Here is a 20,638-nt window from a genome sequence, read left to right on the forward strand (position 1 = left end):
CAAATTGGTTTTTAACAGTATAGAAGTAATACTTACAGCTGTACAGTTTAAAATGCTTATTAACCATATTCTTTTATTCAGCTGAAAACAAATCAATGTACAGACTTCCAAAACTTTAAGATGCATTAGTCACATTAAGGTGCACTTATTACTCATTTCTATGAAAAGGATTTGCATCACATCTCATGGCAGGTATCTATGAGATAAGAATTTGCAAAGCAGCAAATTGTGGTTCCACCTCTGGTTCAGCTGCTTTGCAGTTGCAAGGCTGTGCCAGAAGAACACTGTCTTTTGAACCTTCCCTTGGACAGTTAAAAGCACAGTCTGCTCATACAGTTGATAATTCACCATTTACCACAACCACCTGGTCCCAGAAGGACATACTGCTGTACATAAATAGGCTCCTGAAAATACTTAACAGAGAGGACAGAAAATACCATTAATGTTCTGCAGCGTGAAGCAATCACACCAACCCCATCCTCCTCTGAAGAAGTGCACTTTGCTCTTGACTGTTCAGGGCTTGATAACTTGCAAGCTCCAAAGTGAAGGTTGCTGAGCCTGATGTTAGAGAACGCAAAACTGTTGAGTAGCCCTGGACAAAACACAGAACATACGTCACTCAATTTAGGATAAAGGGAAGATACTTAGCACACAGAGCTGCTTAGGTCACAGACATAGAGAGAGAGAGTATACTGCAACATATTAGTAAGTTAATTTTTTTAATATTACTGTATTAAAAGTGCAATGTATACATGAGTCAACCTAATAATACACTTTTTCAAGTATTATTCGCTGTAAAACCTCTTGTAGTAATATTTACTACTGCTTTGACTTACAGTTGAAAACATGATGGTTTAACAATCTAAATCAGGCACAAAACCACTATTAGATTTGTGGGCACTTGCTTCAGAGCTTCAATAATTAAAATAAAATAAAAAACATCCATTCCAAACTCATTCATACATAACAACAGGAAAAGTGAACTGAACCCCAATTCTTTTTAAGCATATAAAAAAAGATCAATTTGCATGTTAATGAGATCATCACATACCATCATTTCTGCTAGTGGAACAGCAGCAACCACAACCCTGTTATCTTGACGACTCTGGATTTCCTGAATACTACCTCTCCGCTGTGCAAGGTCAGCGAGTGCTGCGCTGAGATGATCTTCACTTACTGTGATTTCTAGGTTCATCAGGGGCTCCAGTATTTGTATACCAGCTTTTTTCAAAGCCTACATGGAAGAGGAGTAGAGTTACATTGACTTCTTTTTTTTTAAAGAAAATTGGCATAATTACTTAAATAACTCTCAAATTCTTTACTTCCAAAAGCTATAAAGTCCCCAGTGAGGGCATTATGATGTCAGAGAAGAACAATTACCAGATACTGGTATACATGTTTTCCCAGTAGTGTGTCATGCTCCTGTGCTCTACAGCAGCTTACAGTTTCACTGTACCTTCTGCATGCAACGGGAGACACAGGCTGATATCATTGTGTGGGAGGTGTCAGGATGCACTGTCAGTGATTGCACTGTCACATCTATACCCTGAACCGGGAATCCAAGCAAGGGTCCTACCAGAAAAAGGAAAAAAACAAACAAACAAACAAAAAGGACATTTGTTTGTCAGAATATTAAGACACGTGCAAAAAAGTTTCAGGATTAATTCAGAGCTTCTCACTTTCCCTTTCCTCCCCCCAGGGGCATGTCTACTGGTCCTTTTCCTCATGGTGTGATTTTGTCATTACCTAGCTTTGCCAAAAGAGACAAAGGAATGCAGACTCATACTTCCTTACATTCTTTACCAAAAGCACAGATAATCTTCAGAAACAGAAGTTCCCAAGTGTGCTCATCCATATAACCATTCCCAAAAATGAAGTTATTTTTTAATACATTTTAATATCTAAAACTTGTCTATTGAAACAAGACCTCATTTGAAAGAGTAGTGAAAGCTTTTGTTTAACGAGAAGCCAGAATATCTTCTGTGTTTTATTTTTCAACACAATGTGATCACAGCAAAGCCTGATACTAACCCACTACCAAAATTGCAGGCTTAACTCAATGCCAAGAGGGATGAACCACATCTAGTGTCCTAGGTAGGTTATGTCCCTTCAACCCAGGACTCTCAACCCGAACAAAAACTCAGACTGGATGGGAGGCCTGAACCACATCCAGGAAAAAATGCACAGCTTTTTTTCTTTTTTCCTACAGAGAACATGGCCAGATTTTTTTTTTTTTTAAGCACTTAATGGCATTAATTTTTAGGCTGGAGACAGCACAATTCTGCAGTGTCTTCAGGGAGTGTGAAGAAAGCACTCAGTCAAGACTCATTCCACAGCTAGAGATGAAAGACACAACATGGAAAAAACACCTCATGCTGCTGCTGCTAGAGCAATTCTCAGTTCACTGTCTGTTAATTTTACTGTAAGGGAGAGTTCTTTGTCCAGAAGTTGTTAAATACTTCTATTTTTAATCAAATGTAAAATAGGATGCTTTAGGATGCTTTTAGTCCTTTAGAAAGCCTGTACTTTGCGATTAGGTAAGGGTTCTTATTGTATACTTAAATGGATTTCACATATTTGAAAATAATAATAAAAAAACCCCAAACATCAGTAACTCTAATAGAAGTACGGTATGTGCATGTTGGCCTCTGAAACCACTTCTGTCATATCGTTGTGGTTTACGTGATGTCATCAAGTAAACACCTTCTTTTACACCAGATTAAAAAACCAAAAGAACCCCAAGCTCACTGTTGAGTGACTGAGAAGATACCAAACTTAAAACCAAAGGCTTGCTGATTTCCATTCCTGGCATAGGGAAGGGAGTGGTTGGTGATTTCTGCAGTTAAGGAAATTAGGAAAGTTGAGAATTTTCCTTGGCATCTAATGTTAATATGTACTATCTTTTAGTTTTCAAGCCACCACAGAGTTTTCCCTCCTAGAAACTTATTAATTGCTTCTTACAGAAATGTTAGACCAGTATAGCTGTCATAGCACTTCCTTTACCTTGAATGCATGAATTCGTAATTCCATTTTCTACAGCTCCTTGGAGTTCTTTGGGTAGCACTTCAACGACACTCGCAGCATACTCAATGACAGGTTTTGTCATTGCTCTCTCCCCTAACGTGGGCCTCACCTCTAACTCTGCAGTAACAAAGTGTCTTTTATCTCCCACTGTTTTGTCCAATACATCTACAGGGGGAAAAAAAAAAAAAAAAAGCAACAGAATCATTTGGAAAAAACCCTAATAGATAAAATTCATCTAAAAGTTACTCATAAGATCATTTAAAGTAAATCAAGCTACAAAACCAGAATCAAGGTGTTCCTTCCGTTCACTCATTACCTGTAGCTTGGGCAGCATTCAGTATGGTTTCTCTGTACGCTATCTGAAGAGGTCCCAAATAAGTTTCAATTCCATATTCACGTTTGATTCGGTCATGAATGATCTCTATGTGTAGTTCTCCCATGCCACAAAGAATAGTCTATTAAGAAGACAGTAGAAGAAAAACATGCAAAACTCAGGTTTCAATAACAAACATTTAAGCAAGGACTTGCATGCTTTTAATAGTCTCACAAATATTTCAAATTCTAAGGAGCCTAGAGAGAAAATGGGCCTGATTTAGGTCATCTGACATCAACACCATGTAAGTGACAGGGTAATTGCGACCACTACAATAAAAGTCACCTTACATTACCTTACAGACTATGTAATTCAAACTTTTAAAAGTATAGAATGGTTAAAAACACGCACAGCACAGGATGACTTCCTCTACTCTGTAAAGCACAAGTTTCCGTTTTAGTTTGATGCACAGAACTTTGTACATATATGACAGGAATATTTAGAAAGTCCTTTATATTCAAAAAAATCTCCATATGTAAATGAACTAACTGAAGGATAGTCCTGACAGTTCTAAAATAGAGCTTGGTTATAAGGTGAGCAATAGGAGATTCATCTTACTTGTCCTGTGTCCGGATCTAGCTTCACTTTTAAACTTGGATCTTCACGCTGAAGGCAGCTCAGAGCATTATCCAAGTCTGTACATAAATATCAAACATTGTATCTAAGGAGACTTCAGTAATTTGAGAATCACAGTGAATTTTCTGAACATCACTTTCCTCAGAGAGTCAAATCTTACTCTCAGAATCAAAAGGACTCTAGAGAAGCACGGATTTTGGCAAACAAAGTCAGCTCTAATTACAAGCAACTTGCAACTTATGATTATCTCCAACAAGTTAACTGCACACTATAGAGTGCTTATTTAATTATTAAATAGTTAATAATTTTCAGTTTCAGAGTGATATTTTTTCACTTGTGTGAAGATAGAAGGGAACCTGTAAGTGCTTCAAGTCAGTAAAAAGTACTGCTCCCTTTTTACAGATAAGAAAAAATATGTCAACTCACTCTTATATGATTTGCCTAAATATTTCTAGATTGATTCAAATGAAAAGGTTCAAATGTAAATGACTGTTCTCTGATTCCCCATTATTTTAACAGCTGAGGAAATCAGCTACAGAATGATGAACTCAGAGCTGAGACTGTTTTTCTCTACCTTACAGTCTTTGGGGGAAAAAAACCCAAACAAACACAAAACCAAACAAAAAACCCCACAAAACAAAACATGCAAACTCCCCAAAACCAGGAACACCTTACAACCCGGTGGCTCACCCTGGAGACGTGTTGCTCCAAATCTGCATTCTACCTTGCTCCATTCCATCATACTATACTAGTACTGACCCTTCCCCCGCTTCACCCCAGCCAAGCTTAGCTCAGCTGGAGTGAAGATACAGAGTTTAAAGTATGTATTTCCAAAAAGAGTCAAATAACCAAGTTCTCTGGTACAGATTCTTGGGAAAGGCAGTAAGATCTCCCCAGCGCTCAGTCCTGTTTAACATCTTTATCAATGATCTGGATGAGGGGGCTGAGTGCACCCTCAGTAAGTTTGCAGATGACACCAAGCTGGGTGGGAGTGTTGATCTGCTTGAGGGTAGGAAGGCTCGGCAGAGGAACTTGGACAGGTTGGATCCATGGGCTGAGGCCAACTGTATGAGGTTCAACAAGGGCAATTGCTGGGTCCTGCTCCTGGGTCACAACAATCCCATGCAACCCTATAGGCTTGGGGAGGAGTGGCTGGAAAGCTGCTGGGCAGAGAGGGACCTGGGGGTGTTGACTGATAGCTCGCTGAAGGTGAGCCAGGATGCCACTGGCCTTCTTGGCCACCTGAGCACACTGCTGGCTCAGGAATAGTGTGGCCAGTAGGGCCACGGAAGTTATCTTACCCCTCTACTCAGCTCTGGTGAGGAGGCATCTCGAGTTCTGTGTTCAGTTTTGGGCCCCTCACTACAAGAAGGACATTGAGGTGCTGGAGTGTGCTCAGAGAAGGGCAACGAAGCTGGTGAAGGGCCTGGAGCACATGTCTTACAAGGAGCAGCTGAGAGAATTGAGTTTGTTTAGCTTAGAGAAAAGGAAGCTGAGGGAAGACCTTGTTGCTCTCTACAACTACCTGAAAAGAGGATGTAGAAGTGGGTGTTGGTTTCTTCTCCCAAGTAACAAGTGACAGAATGAGAGGAAATGGCCTCAAGCTGCACCAAGGGAAGTTTAGGTTGGATATTAGGAAGAATTTCTTTACTGAAAGGGTTATCAGGCTTTGGAAAGAGTTGCCCAGGGCAGTGGTGGAGTTCCCATCCCTGGAGGTATTTAAGAGTTGCATAGATGTAGTGCTTAGGGACATGGTTTAGTTGGGGACTTGTCAGTGTGAGGCTAATGACTGGACTCAATGATCTTAAAGGTCTTTTCCAATCTAGGTAATTCTGTGATTATGTGATTACAGGTCACACTGCATAGGTAAACCCTAACTAGACACACAGAAGTCTTGGTAAGTGAAGACTTTGCATCAAAGAGTAAAACTGTGAGTGCTGACTGAAAAAAACAACAACAAAAAAACCCCAAACAAACCCAACACATTTCAAGGTTATTTGTACTCAGGACTATGTACATTACACCAGCATGATGGCAGCAAACTAAGCATGACAGTAGGAAATGAAAGTGCCTCATCTCTTCTTTCAAAATGAAGAACTACTACTTTTGTAGACACAAAACCTAGAAAAGTGCTAGTACTGCTTGACGTAGTAATCGCAAAGGATCTGACAACCATGATCTAAAATATATCATCTCTGCAAAACACCAAAAACAGCCTTATTAGATCACCAATTGATAAATTTGTGCAACTCACTCATGTCAAGCAGGTGTGCATGGATTGGGGACGAGCATTGTTCCTTCCACATGAGAATATGGTTATGCTTGAATGCCTAATTTGTAGAATATCTTATCACATCCTTAAGTAGCTATGTTGTACCTTGTTGTTTGGCCATTGAAGGAGGTTCAATTGTACAGAAGAAGACTGGGTCAGGGATCTCAACGCCTGCCAGCAGAAGGCTCTCTATGTCACTGGTAGACCTCTTCTCTCTCCCAGCATCCCTTCCAGCTCGACGTGCCGCAGCTACTGCTGAAGCCTTTGATGACACTATGGTATCTCCAGTGGCACTCTATAGATCAACACCCCGTGACCCACAAGGCACAGAAGAAGGAGGATATGAAAGCAAACAAACAAGCCCCCACAACCCTTGACCATTTCTCTTCCTCATAACCACTTGTGTTAAACTCCAGTTATTTATTTATTACTGTAACTTCTCTCTTCAAATAACTAAAATGATCTGGAAGAGGAAAAACTGTGCTCAAATTGAGACTAACATTTCTTTGTCCAATTTACTGCATTTTAAATCTAACTTCCCTGTCAAGATAAAGCCACAAAGACCAGTATTGGTAAATGAAAATTTGCTTATGCATGCCAAAATTGGTTACATTTTAGAAAATCTGTGCAAATGAGACCTATGGCAGCCTATTCAGACAATAAAATGCTGAATTAGGAAACTAACAGAAGCAGGCAGGAAACAAACTTATTTGAATTTAAGTTAAATTGTTGCTTTTGGGTAACTTATTTGCAACATCACCCTTGTTCCCCAAAGGAGGTCTCTCCATGGCATTACATGGATTTTAAGAGTTACAATATAAATACAAGCTCAGAACCCTACTAAGATACACCTTTGGTTTTCAGTCCTTTCCATGTAATCAGCACTGCAACTCCCAGGTCAGTTACTGATGTTTGTACATTATAACATTTCATTTTAGGAGGAAGTACATGTACACGTACTTCAAACAAAGCAAGTTTACATATGTCACAATAATCAAGAACACATCTGAGATACAATACCATAGAAGCAGAAACCACACTAGTAAAACAAGCTCCCTTACAGAGTCAGTATTTTCCATTACCTGTTTTAACCCAACAGTAAGGGCAATGTTGCCAGGCATTAGTGATGGTATTTCAATTTGCTGATCAGCAAAAGGCAGGAGCACTCGGCTCATTCTTTCCCTGAAAATGAAATTCTTGTATTACTCTCTTACTCGGGACTTCAACAGACATTCCAATGCCACACAAACCACACCTCTACCTTACTTACGTGCAACTTTTGTTAATATTGTATACAGCTGATTGAGGTTTCAGTGAACCTGAGTAAACGCGAATGAAAACTAATGGTCCACGACATTTATCATGGAGAACTTTAAACGCTAGGGCACACAGGTCATCCTTGTACCATTGTCTGCAGAATAAAAAGCACAACAAAAAGCATACTTGTAGGATTAATCCACTCAAATTCACATTTACCTAAATTTCCACTTATTTAAGAAGTGATATGTTGTAATGTTAATAGAGGCCATTTTTTAAAATCATAATTTATACCAAAAAATATTAACCTAAGGTGTTCCAGCTCCAGCAGGATATGTAAGATGTGTCTCAGTCAACACTAAAGATGATCCCTAGACCCCCAATTTTGTAAAGTGACAATATCCTCAGATTAAAAATAGACTTTAGAACTCTAAAGTGCAAGTCTGACCACTGGAGTTAAATGCATACAATTCCAGTAGCAGTGACCAAAGCAGGTTCAGTACTCAAGTGCATTTGTGTGTCCACACATCTTTACTGTTATTTAGTACCTAAAAACAGTAAACATTTTTAGAGACATGAATGCTTTGTTAGTATTTTTCATTTTCTCCATTTATGCTTTCCTAATTATTTTTCCTTTTTTCTGACCCTCCTTTCCTCCCTGTACTTACAGAAACTCATACGAACGCTCATTAGGTGCTGGCAAGTACATAGTAACAGCGTCCAGCAAGGGCTGCACTCCCTTGTTCTTCAGCGCACTGCCACACAGTACAGGGACCGCTTTCTGCGCTAGCGTGACTCTGCGGATAGCAGACTGTAACTGCAAAAAATAATTGCTTTCTGTTAATGTGGGAACTACAATTTAGTCTTAAATTGCACTCCAGCTACCAGATATTGCTAATGAATCACCAAAAGTTAAAAGGTATGTCTGCAAGTATCACTCATGCAAACTCCTTTCACTGCTTTTAATGAGCTTCAAACCATAAACCCAGAGGTTTAGACACTAAAACAGAAGACATTGCTTTTAAGATTTCTAAACATTTCACGCAGATCTGCAGCTGTTCTTGTTCTTTTTCTAACAGTTCTTTTAATCCAGAATATTGTACCTCACCACTTCCAGCATGCAGTGTCTGAAGATACAACTAATTCATAGCAGTTGAGACGCTACTTTTGTTAGTAAGAACCAGCAGCCTGGACACAAACTGCCCTGAGTCTACCTGGAAATTCCATTCACCTTTCCCCAAACTCTTTCACAGCAGCCTACCTTTCAAAAATAAAATTAAAAAAAAAAATCCCTTCCTGAACAAAGGTACTCTACTTTTAAAATTGTGCCTAGCATAATTGTGCCTAGATAATGCTCTATGATATAACTGCATATATATAATTGCAAGATTATATAAGTGCATTATCATATAAAATGCAGGCTGACAGGCTGAAAGAGCTGGGGCTGTTCAGCCTGGAGAAGAGAAGGCTTAGGGGAGATCTTATAGCGGCCTTCCAATACCTGAAGGGGGCCTATAAGAAAGCTGGGGAGGGACTTTTCGTTAGGGCAGTTAATGACAGAACTAGGGGGAATGGCTTTAAACTGAAAGAGGGGAGGTTTAGATTAGATATCAGGAAGAAGTTCTTTAGTGTGAGGGTGGTGAGACACTGGAACAGGTTGCCCAAAGAGGTTGTAGATGCCCCCTCCCTGGAAGTGTTTAAGACCAGGGTGGATGAGGCTTTGAGTAACCTGATCTAGTGTAAGGTGTCCCTGCTCATGGCAGGGGGTTGGAACTAGATGATCTTTAAGGTCCCTTCCAACCCAAACCATTCTATGATTCTATGATTCTATGAAAATACACATTAAGCTTGAAAATACTTTGTCCCATATACACAGTACAGTAAATTCACTACAAAAGCTGGTGTGATTTTTTTTTTTTAATTAAAAAATGCACCTCTGCAAAATAATCATCTGTGATTGCCAAAGGAAGAAAAACCCAGCCCTCCAGAATAATATAACTTGTTTATAAATAGTGAAATGTAAAAATTACCTTGTCAGCTGGTATTAAGTCAAAATTTTCACTATATTCACCTAGAACCAGTTCAGCAAATTCATCATCCAGATCTGCAACCTATAACAGAATAGTTCTTTATTATTTGGCATATAGCAGTTTTTACCAACAAGTCACAAATCTTAAGTTATTTAGGATATACGGGCAAACAGAGCAGGAACAAAGCCTTTAAAGACATCAGAGATCATAAACTCAAGCCACAGAAAATTATGGAAATGCAGGTTTCAAGAAAGGACAGAGGAAAAAACATTAAAGTCAACTTTAAAAGCTGCTGTCAGGCAAAACATCAGTGGGAGACAGAATGCTTGTACTGAAACTGAAACAACCTGCAGCCACACAGTGACAGCCATGAAGGGTATAACTGAACCTATTTCAGATCTGCAAACAAGGGGAAGTCTGAAGTGAGCAGCAAGTAACCTTTGCAAGGCAAAAGACACACAGCTGGAAAAAAAGAGACAAGCCTTCAGGGCACTTTGACCTTCTTCACATCAAAGGCTTGTAGGTCCAAGAGCTCATCTATGTTTTCAAATTGTGCCACTTTGCTTGACAAATAAATTAACTACTCTTTAAACCTCACCTCACATACATCCTTGCACTGTCATAGACCCAGGACACTCTATGTGCAGGAAGGCAGTGTGCCCCTCTAGTGGCTACGACAGCAAAAGGACCCAATACTGACATGAGTCGTTGGTAAGCAGTCAGAAGTCCAATCACGTGAACAGTTAAAACAGGAGAGATAAAGGAAAGCGTTCATTTAATTAAGTGAAAGCAGTGTGCAAGATGGCTGCTATTAGCACTAGTAAATTTTACAGTGTTTCCCATAAAGAGTGTTAATAGAACAGAAAGCATACAAAAAAATATTTTATGAACACAAGGCCATCTCAATTATGACACTACTGGTCCATCCCTTCCCGCTTCAGGAAGGGCCCAGAAAAAAAGGGAAAAAAAACCCCAACACTGTTCTTACAAAGCTTTCCACCTGATAATACATTTCTTCAGATAAGAGGCTGAGTAATAACTTAAAACCTGAAAATTCTGAAAACCAGATTGTACATATGTTTTAGAGCAATACACAATAAATGTCTCTGATTTTGATATTTCAAAAGAAACTGAAAGCCTAGCATCATGTGTTTATGCATTTGCACAGTGTTATTAAAAGTTGTGTGGAGGGCAGCCCTTCCAGCAAAATGGATCAATATCCAAGATAAAAATAGTTGCTAACCTCCTATATTTTTGCTTATAAAAGCATGCATTCAAATGTAATCACTACTACACTTTTAAGTTGTATGTAAGAAAACAGAAAGTAATAAAAAAACCCTTTTTACTGGGAGAGAAGATTTGCTTAGAGTCTCAATTACACAAATACAACAAAATCTTACAGTACTGTTATATAAATGACACAAAATAATGTGGGACCTTAAAATGTCCTGTGGAGGGTAAGAAAAACACTCCGAACAAACTATTTCAAATGTTTTGCACTGCTCAACAGGCAAATTACTAATTTACTTCCATTAATCCTGTTCTTTAGCCCTTCTAAACTGTCAACTGTGCAAAACCTGGTATCTATATCAAGTTCCTATTATCTTTCTTAGCTTCACACTATGACAATCTGTATTAATTAAATATTTATACTATTCTTTTCTCATTTCTCCCATGGACTTTTTGGGTGAATCTGGAACAAGTGTGCCATATTTGAGTGCCATTTCGACCAGCCTGCAACATCACATCCAGTTTCTAGCTGCCACTCCAGAAGGGTATGGATATCCTGCACGTTCAGGATCACATCTGCCAGGCTTCGTGTGAATGTAAATACAGCATATAAGGCAGTACAAGGTACTATGTTAGCCAACTGAATGCTACACGTAGTGTCTGGTTTCGTCAGTTCCCTCTTTATAAAGGGAGAATTTTCCATTTTATGGACATATTGTACAGCCAGGGAGTCCAACTCTCTGTATTCAGCATGTTTTACCATCACATACTAAAATTTCCAATGCGCATTAAGTGTATTTGACAGATGGAAAGGAAGTGAAGAAAATGTGAAATTAGTTCAATAAGGATAAATGCCAAATCTTACACCTGGGACAGAACAAATCCATGTGGTGATACAGAGCAGGCATCAGCTAGCTAGGAGACAGCTCTGCAGAAGTCAACCAGATGAACCTGCTGGACAAGTGGGCATGAGTTGGCAGCATCCCCTTCCAGTGACAAAGGACAACTGCATCCTGGGCTGCATCAGCAAGAGTATAGCCAGTGGATTGGGACAAGTGGTTAGCACCCTTTACCCTGCGTTTGTGAAGCTGCATCTAAAACACTGCTCTTAGGTTCCCTAGCACAAAAGATACTGAGAAACTGCAGGGAATCCAGTGGAAAACCAGTAACGTGTTTGGAGTGCAGCTGGAGGCCCAGAGAGATGGGTTTGTCTAACTTGGAGAGGCTAAGGCAGGATGCAAATGCTGTCTCCTACTACTTGAAATGGTGTTGGTGGTGGGCCTGCTTCAGGGAAAAAGAGAGACAGATTCTTCTACAAGGCACACAAAGAAAGGACAAGTAGCATTGTAGCAGGTTGGAACATGGTAAATTCACCTCAGACAGAAAGAAATAACTTTTCACTACAACAACAACCAAGCAGTGGGACAGGCTGACTAGACAGGTTGTAATCACCATCCTTAGAGACTTGAGAACCCAACTGACCAAGGCCTGAGCAACCTCATCGAATGCTGAAGTTAGCCCTGCTTTGAGCAGGTCACTGCACCACACACCTCCAGAAGTCCCTTTCAGCCTGTTTCTTCTACTGTTCTAAATAACGGTATTAAATATATTATGCATTTACTTTAGAACTTTACTTGTTCTATTAAGGTATTTCTGGCATCCTGGACTTCTTGGAACAGGCTGGGATCATCAGCCTCCAGCAGTGGCTTTTGCTCAAATTTTTTTCCATCATCCATATCAGAAGTAGGTTTCCAAATGATTTGTTCCTTAGTCACAACATCAACCAGTCCTCTGAAGGTCTTGGCTTCCCCAATGGGCAACTGCAAATACAGTGAAGATTTTAGACAGCTGCAAAAAAATTAGGAAAGGAGTTCCATTTGAAAGAAAGCAAATAAACATTTCATTTCCAGGCTTACCTGTAAAAGCAAAGGTTTTGTCTTCAACTTCTGTTTGATACTCTCAACAGCATATGTAAAACTATATTAAAACAAGATATACTATTACATATTACTATCAATGATATAGCAAAATAGGTTTATAATTCTTTATTTACTGCAAAAACTACTCCTAAAATTACACAAAAATACGCCTATGTACGTAACTGGCTTAGTTTATGCTTAACAGAAAAACTTTAACTTGATTAGATACAAGGTCTCTTACAAGGTTTTTAGCATTTATTCCATTAACTCTCTAAATACCTCGCCCTGGTTTTGTCCATCTTGTTCAAAAAGCAAACTCGTGGTATCTGATGTTTGTCTGCTTGTCTCCACACTGTCAGAGTTTGGGCCTAAAGCAAAAGACAAAATGGAAACATTAGTGCTGAGAGCCGAACTACACACTCCTCACAACCACTGAGGGACTGAGTCTGGAGTACGGAGGGAACTGCGCTGAATGTGTTGCAACAATCCTGTATCTAGCAGCACAGATGAACTCCACAAGCAGCTTCGTCTCATCTCTTCTCTCAGCTGTAGTCATTCCTTGTCCTTCCCTAAGGGCACACAAGGCATACCAGCAAGAGAACACAGAATGAAACTAAGCATTGGAGGGGATATATTTGGAAAAAACTCAGTAATGTAGAGACTTAAGACTTCATTGTCAAGATACTTAAGCACACACAGGCAAGCATTTCTGTGGCTACACGTACAACACCAGAACCTACTGTAAGTACTAAGTACTGCTAGTAACTTGTGTACTGCTGAGCCATTTATGATACACACTTATTTGAAAGTGAAAACAAGTATATATGAAAACCAGTTCAGATTCAGAAATAGTCTCTTACCAATACATGGAAATACTGTGAGAACTTCCTACACAGTTTAGAAAACCACAAGCACATCTAATTGTTTTGTTGGCGGGGTGGGGGCTGTTACTCAGTTCAGGTTCAGATACAATGGTACCTAAATGCTTTCCAGTAGCAAGTTAAATAATGTGACTCACACCAATCAAGAGTTCTCTCATCCCTCATCTAAGAAAAAGGTACCCTCCATGGAACACAGTGATTTCACAATATTTATTAAACTTTTCTACAGGATTGAACTACTCAAACATCTCATGCTAAAATGTCGAATTCCAGCCTGCCTCCACCTTTTCTGCACTATGCCCCAAAAGGCATGTTAAATAGGCCCCTGGGGATGGAGAAATTCTGGCTGAAAATTACTCATCTTCTACATGAAATCTAAAAGTGAGAAATGAACAGATATTCATTTCTTTCCACTAGTGGAACTAGCCAGAAGCATCTACCTCAATCAACGTTTGTAAAGGACAGCAACAAAACAACAAAAAAACTCACAGACTTTAATGGGCATCCCATTTATTTGCCCCTTATTACCATGGCAATTCTTGTACACTACAGGAATTGAAATTAAATGCTCAGCTTCCTGAAGCTGAATTTTTATCAAAGCATCAAAAGAGGTATTAAAGAGCACCATCTCTGTACTATTACTATTACTTCAGTCTGATTTAAGTCACTGGACAAAAAAAATTTAAAAATCTACCAGTTATTTTTACCTCAACACCAGCTGAAGCATCAAACACCGCTACAGCTCCATCCAGGACTCTCAAGCAACGCTCGACTTCCACTGTGAAGTCCACATGACCTAAAAAATACTCTTCCCTTTATACCATCATAATTCAAACAGGCAACATCAACAGGGCATTACAATTTTTTTTTCTTTTTAAATAATGTCAAAACAGCCCCGTCTGCTCTTGCAGAGAAATACACCCATCAGCCCTTGAAATACACAAGATTGTTACATTGCAATCCCAGACTAAGAGCAATTTAGCGTGGAAATGTCTGAACTCACTTTAAACAAGGTAGTTAGCGTTACTAACAAATAGTAATTAGCCAAAGCTGAACAGAGCTCAGTATAGGCCTTTTCACTGCTGCGATTAAACCAATTAAGTATTGCACCATATTTAAAACTAAGACATTCTATGACAGCCCACCTCATCTGCTCTCCCTTAACAATGTGAGTGCTGCTGAAGCGCAGTACCTGGGGTGTCAATCAGATTGATTCTGTAGTCCTTCCAGTCAAATGTAACAGCAGCAGACTGAATGGTAATACCACGTTCTCGCTCCTGTACCATAAAATCTGTCACTGTGTCTCCATCATCAACATCTGTGAACAGGATTACAGTTGGGCAGGTAAGTAATTCAAGAACTGAGAGATTCTGAAATACTGCCCCTTTTATATATGTATAAGCTACAAAAACTAGCCTTTTTCAGAAAATGATGTCAGCTAATTTACCCAAACTCCCTTTCCAGGGAACAATATGCTCTGTAAGCCAAAGACAAGCAATTCCAACAACCTTTCTGCTGTTCTTAATCCTAGTAATACCACCAGAAACTTAAAAACTAAAGCAAAGTCCAAATTCATGAACAAAGTGCAATTTTTAAAAACCTGTAATTGTATGGAATGTGACTGACACTTTAAAATGTAGTAATTAAAAGATTAAATCAGGTGAAAAAGCTTCTACATATGACTGTTCTCTTAAGTTGCTTTTCCACAATTTGAGAATATATACTGCAGATGAAAGTTCTGCTATATAATAAGCGCAATTACAATGTGAATTTTTCCATAACACGGAGAATTGTTCCTGAATACGGCTGAATTTTGAGTCTCTGTCAAAGGTGTTTACTATTCTCTAAACTTTACTGCATTTCGAAGATAACTGAAGTTACTGCAAGTTAATTATAAACATAGGCTGACTTGCTGTGTAGAAGGTGTAAGTCTGGATAATTTGTATGCAAGTGACTCAGAAAAGAATAATCAGCCCTGCAAACATTTGATTTGTGCCCTTCTGCCACAAACTGACAACTTTTCTTTTGTGTGTGTGTATATATATATGCATATAAAGAAAAAGTATGTGTGTGTACATATATGTACCCACTACACAGTGTGTATTCTGCATAAGACTCTTTGTTAAATAAAGTTAAAACTAAATGTAGTAATTAAAAGGTAATTAAGTTAAAACTAAACTTAAATTAAAAAAAAAAAAACAGCACACACACAAAAAAAACCCCAAACAAGTAAGAGGTTAGCTTTTGCTAGTGGGCAATTTTTTATTTTTATAAAAAAAGAGAAGCAGCTCCATATTTTTAAACAAGCAGGCCACCAAGTTCAACCGCTCCACAAGCCTAACATCTTCTATCATTCTCATACATGGTAGAGAACAGGGAATTAAATTTAAAAGGTCAAAAGGTAGCACAAATGGAGGCTGCTGTGACCCTGTCAATCTTGAAGAATTCCATTAAGAGCTGCTGAAGCAAAGAATAAGCAACAAGTAAAACAAAGAGAACATCTCCATTATATGTTAAACAAATCAATGCACTAAAAGTAAAATATGAACCTGTGATCTCTCAAAGTACAACTGCCTTAGAACATAATGGAATGCACATCAAAATTTCCTTATATTGCAGCACAACTCTGGAACAACTGGCTTCTACGTTAAGCATTCCACTAGCAACCTCTAAATGCATTGCAGGTTATTGTATGCTATTAAATCTGTCAAACATACTGAAATTCAAAAAGTGTTTCTAACCTCCAAGTGTTCTTATGTATCCAGAATAATACAGCATTCTCTCTGTTGTCGTAGTTTTCCCTGCATCAATGTGGGCCATAATGCCAATGTTTCGGATTCTGCATAAAGCAAAAACATTGCTTTTACTGCGGTAATTTTTTTATTCAGTGATACTGTTATTTGTACATAAAACTAACATTCACTGAGAACAGTATACCAGAAGAATAACATCTTTCCTCTGTTGCATATCTGATACAGTGTACACTCTGATACTGAAGTACATTACTGCTGAAATGGTGGATTTTCAGTAGCACTCAAGAGTTTTGGAACAAGTTTCCACATTTGGCTTCAGGCAAAGGCCACTTTTTGGCCTCATCGTCACCCATCTGCCCTCTCCACAGACAGAAAAAGCCCCTCCACCCTCTTGTCCCTCCCAGTACCTAACCCCTGGTGCCTGAAATTGCATATTGCATATATACCCTTTATGCCCCAAATAGCATAGCATCCAAGTTCCCATTGAGTTGTCCTTGATTCTGTTCAGCCAAGACTTCCTTTCTGAAGTACTTCACCAGTAGCTTCCAAAACTGCTTCACTAGCTCTGCACATCACAGGCCTGTGATCAGACCCTATGTTCACCATTAACACTATCTGAATTCAGCCTCAGGACAGAAGTAATCTTCCAAGAGAACTTCACACCCAAGCCATTCCTTTGGCAGCTCAGCCCCTAATTACCTTGCCCTCATTACTAAGGCCCTCATCTAGCATGGCTGAGCACTCCCATGAACGCAGAGTATACAGCCCTGCCCACAGTGGTGGTCTAGTTACCAAGATATCCCTTCCCCCTCACTCAGCTCCCAGCAACCATCATGGATTTGGAGCTTTCCTAAAAGCCCAGGTTTGGTTCTGATGATGTAAACAAGAGAGAGTTAAGACCTCCTAGACACCGGCAACTGCTCTGTATTGAAATGTCAGAATGGTAAAAGTAAGGAAAACTACTAACTTGAACTTAGAACATGCACATGAGCTATGCATGTGACAGGCAGAGCGACAACCCATGACTTGTTAACACATCAATTGTTCTGACTGACAGTAACATCCGAAAAATAAGCTAGCATGACATACCTGGATATATCAGGATTAATAACAGAACGTAGAGACTTAACATCACCTGGAGACAAACACAACAAAACAACAATTTGTAAGACTGATCCCCATGTAGAAATGAGAGATTTTAACAAAATTAAATATATGTAAGAAAAATCCTAAAAACTTACAAAGAAAAAAGATTCAGAGCCACAAATCATGACAATCTGTAACCTCTTATCACCTCAAATTTCTAAAGATATGTACCTAATTTTCAATAAATCTTTCTCTCTCTTAAAAAAACCACGAAACTCTTCAAAACAGCTGTAGTTTAGAAACAATGGGAAAAAGCCAACACAGAAAAGTATTACCAGCACAATCTTACTCTGCAGAATTAATAATAAAACATGCCACAGTTCAAGACAACCGTAATGCTGAAATTCATCTCAACTGGCTATTAGATAACACATTTCAAAAGTAATTTCTCCTTTAAACACTGAAGCCAGACACCATAATGCTTGGGGAGAAAACATGAACTGACCTACGTTAAGAAAAAATGGGACTGAGGAGTTTTAAATGCACATTTTCTTGAAAGCTATTTTCTCTCTCACACCCTTTTTAGTTGGAAAATAAGTTGCCAAGCTAAATTTTTAATTAAATTAATCAATAATTCAGTTGATCAAGTAATTTAAATTGTGTTTCAGGAACTCGCTTTCCTACTACTTTAGTTGATCTTTGATAGGCCAAACAGAATTTTGCAATATTTAAACTAACATTCCTTCACTATCCACAGATTGTCCCTCTTACCAGAGATATTAAAGAGGCATCTTGTAGGTGAATGTCTTGATAAGGAGAAAGACTAATCTTAGGAGAAGCAAGGTAGCAGGCTGGAAATTGACCAACACTTGCCACCACCACCTCAAGTAAAAACTCCAACTAACACTACCTTTTCCTCTCAGATTTCTAAAATAATTCACAAAGTAACATATTAGTATGTTTGAGATTTCTTGCTCATCTAAGTCACGATATCTTTTTGTGTGTGGAATGAAGCTCTGCCTCCAAGTGACGTGCTGAGGTATTCAGCATAGCAAAAACAGGGATACATACAGTAGACAGCAGTGACATTGCACAGACAACTACATAGAAACAGTACCACGTAACAACAGAAACTGTGTTGACATTAGCAACTAAGAGTAAGTTATCAAGTCATCTTCTCAGGTACATGTCTGCCAGTTAAAGACTTTTGCCAAGATACACACTGCTGAATCCATTAACTTTTTTTTTTAAATAAGTTGGTCACCCACCAGTTACCACTATTTTCTTCCCATCTCCATCTTGATGTAAAAAATGTGGGCCTCACTCCCAACGCTACCCTATATCAACTGATTTCCATTCAACCTCAGTGTACCTACTCAAAAGCCAGCAAAAATTCCTTTTACCTGAAATTTTGTTTTCTAAGTCTTATTATTTTATCTTATTCTTTTTACTGTATTTTATTCTGAGTCTAGAAAGAAAATACACTACCAATAACTTAAAACTTCTATTTAATCAGATTCCTGTCTTTCTCCTCCTGTCCAACAAGCTATCATCAGTTACTTGATAACCAATTAATACTTCAGGCAACTAGACAGGGGTTCCAACACACTTCACAACTGACCTGAATTCTTATAGATCTATATCTTTTCTTTTTCTTATTTTCTAAACAGTTTATACCATACATCTAATGAGAAAAGAGCAGCAATGCAACAGACTTCTTTTCAGTCCTTGAATCTTCTGTTCTGTTTGCGCTTCACACATCAAATTCTACAAATAACAACTAAAAGAATGCACTAAAACACCATTAGAAAGTATTCTTACTCAGTTTTAGAGCAATCCTTACTATTAAGAAAATAATTTAAACTTATACCTGGTGGAGAACTGTAGTTTCTTAGACTGCAGTTTTGCTGTGTCTCATTCACAGCTCTCATTTTTGTCTTCCTGAAAAACATATGCTTAAAAAGAAAAAAAAAAAAAGAATATTTATCATTACAAGTAATTACTTTGTAGCTACATTTTTGCCAGTTGTAGAAAACTACAACAAAAAAAATATCTACAGGAACTGATACTGTTGTTAGATATTTATATAAGCTCAAAACACCAGCTTTTTTGGAAGCAGAAGCATGAAGATGGTAGCACCAAGGATTAAACCAAGTCCAATTCCAATATTATTTGGGAAGCCCAGTAAAATTCTATGATAACGTCAAAACATGATGTCAGTAGCCACAGTATTTTAAATATGTCTCATTATTTGTGTAAATAATATAAATTTAACAATGACAAATATTTGGTAATCAAAATCACAGATAACTAAAAAAGTTCACAGAAAAACTGTAAATTCAACTTCCACATTCTGACTTAGATGAAGTACAATTTCAACATGAAATTATGCATTCTGTTTGGATAACAATTTTTAAATGAAATTTTTTAAAAAGCATATTCAGGGTAACCCAAGTATTTCTTTTGCTCACAGAGGTAGTATCAAAATTTGGGAAAAAGTTAAGAAGTTTACCTCACTGCGCAAACTTGATGACTTCAATGCATTCAGCAAAAGTTTCCTCATAATTCGCAACATCCTGGCTCCCGTCTCTAAAGATGCTCCCTGACAGGACAAGTAAACACCATACAAAACCTTTGTGACAGGAAACAGGTAACTATATTACATCCACACAAATCAATCATGAAACGTCACCATTTTTTTCAAGTTAGATCAGGTTATTGTTTTTCAGGTCACTGCTCTGCAGGCTAAAGTGGTGTCAGATCTGTAGAAAAAACGATGTTAAGCTTTAAAAGTGCAGCATAAATGCAGGCCTACAAAGGCTAAATATATTCCTCAAAGAAATCTGCAAACAATAAAGCAGAAAAATTAACATCAGAGTTTACACTCATGCTCAGATAAGCTCTAGAGTAATGGTTACCCACCAACGAAGGGTAAATAGTTTTTCTGATCTTGAAGGAGGAGGGGAGGCAGGGAAAAGGACATATTGTGGGAAAGAAGTAACAGAAAACATTAAATCCGTCGAACTTTTAAGCATCGGCCAGACCCCTGCGACACAAGGCCCAAGCGCAGAAGCTTCTCAAGCGCTCCCAGCTGGCTGCTGCCGATTTCAGAGACACCGACACCCAGCTCCACGGACACCACGCTCCCTGGCAGAGCTTCACAACAACGGGAGCCAGGCCCGCACACAGGCTCACGTCCCCCCTCATCCCATGAGCCACACACCTGCTGCTGGAGCC

The 20,638-nt window shown here is 38.7% G+C and overlaps 1 protein-coding gene across 1 annotated transcript; it reads right to left on the reverse strand.

Moving 5' to 3' along the window:
• Positions 1-398: 398 nt before the first annotated feature.
• On the reverse strand, positions 399-19,976 carry GFM2 (GTP dependent ribosome recycling factor mitochondrial 2). The gene is made up of 20 exons (XM_010169930.1): positions 19,914-19,976; positions 19,272-19,356; positions 17,405-17,450; positions 16,304-16,401; positions 14,755-14,880; positions 14,270-14,358; positions 12,961-13,049; positions 12,679-12,739; positions 12,397-12,582; positions 9,533-9,613; positions 8,171-8,319; positions 7,516-7,656; positions 7,328-7,427; positions 6,351-6,540; positions 3,956-4,032; positions 3,341-3,479; positions 3,004-3,189; positions 1,457-1,572; positions 1,052-1,234; positions 399-592 (listed from the first exon to the last, which is right to left on the reverse strand). Exons 1-20 carry the CDS (start codon positions 19,974-19,976, stop codon positions 464-466), a joined length of 2,334 nt encoding a protein of 777 aa, XP_010168232.1. The 3' UTR covers positions 399-463.
• Between the last annotated feature and the right edge of the window lie 662 nt (positions 19,977-20,638).

Source organism: Antrostomus carolinensis, unplaced genomic scaffold (genome assembly GCF_000700745.2).
Source record: "Antrostomus carolinensis isolate BGI_N321 unplaced genomic scaffold, ASM70074v2 scaffold19996, whole genome shotgun sequence".
NCBI classification, from domain to species: domain Eukaryota; kingdom Metazoa; phylum Chordata; class Aves; order Caprimulgiformes; family Caprimulgidae; genus Antrostomus; species Antrostomus carolinensis.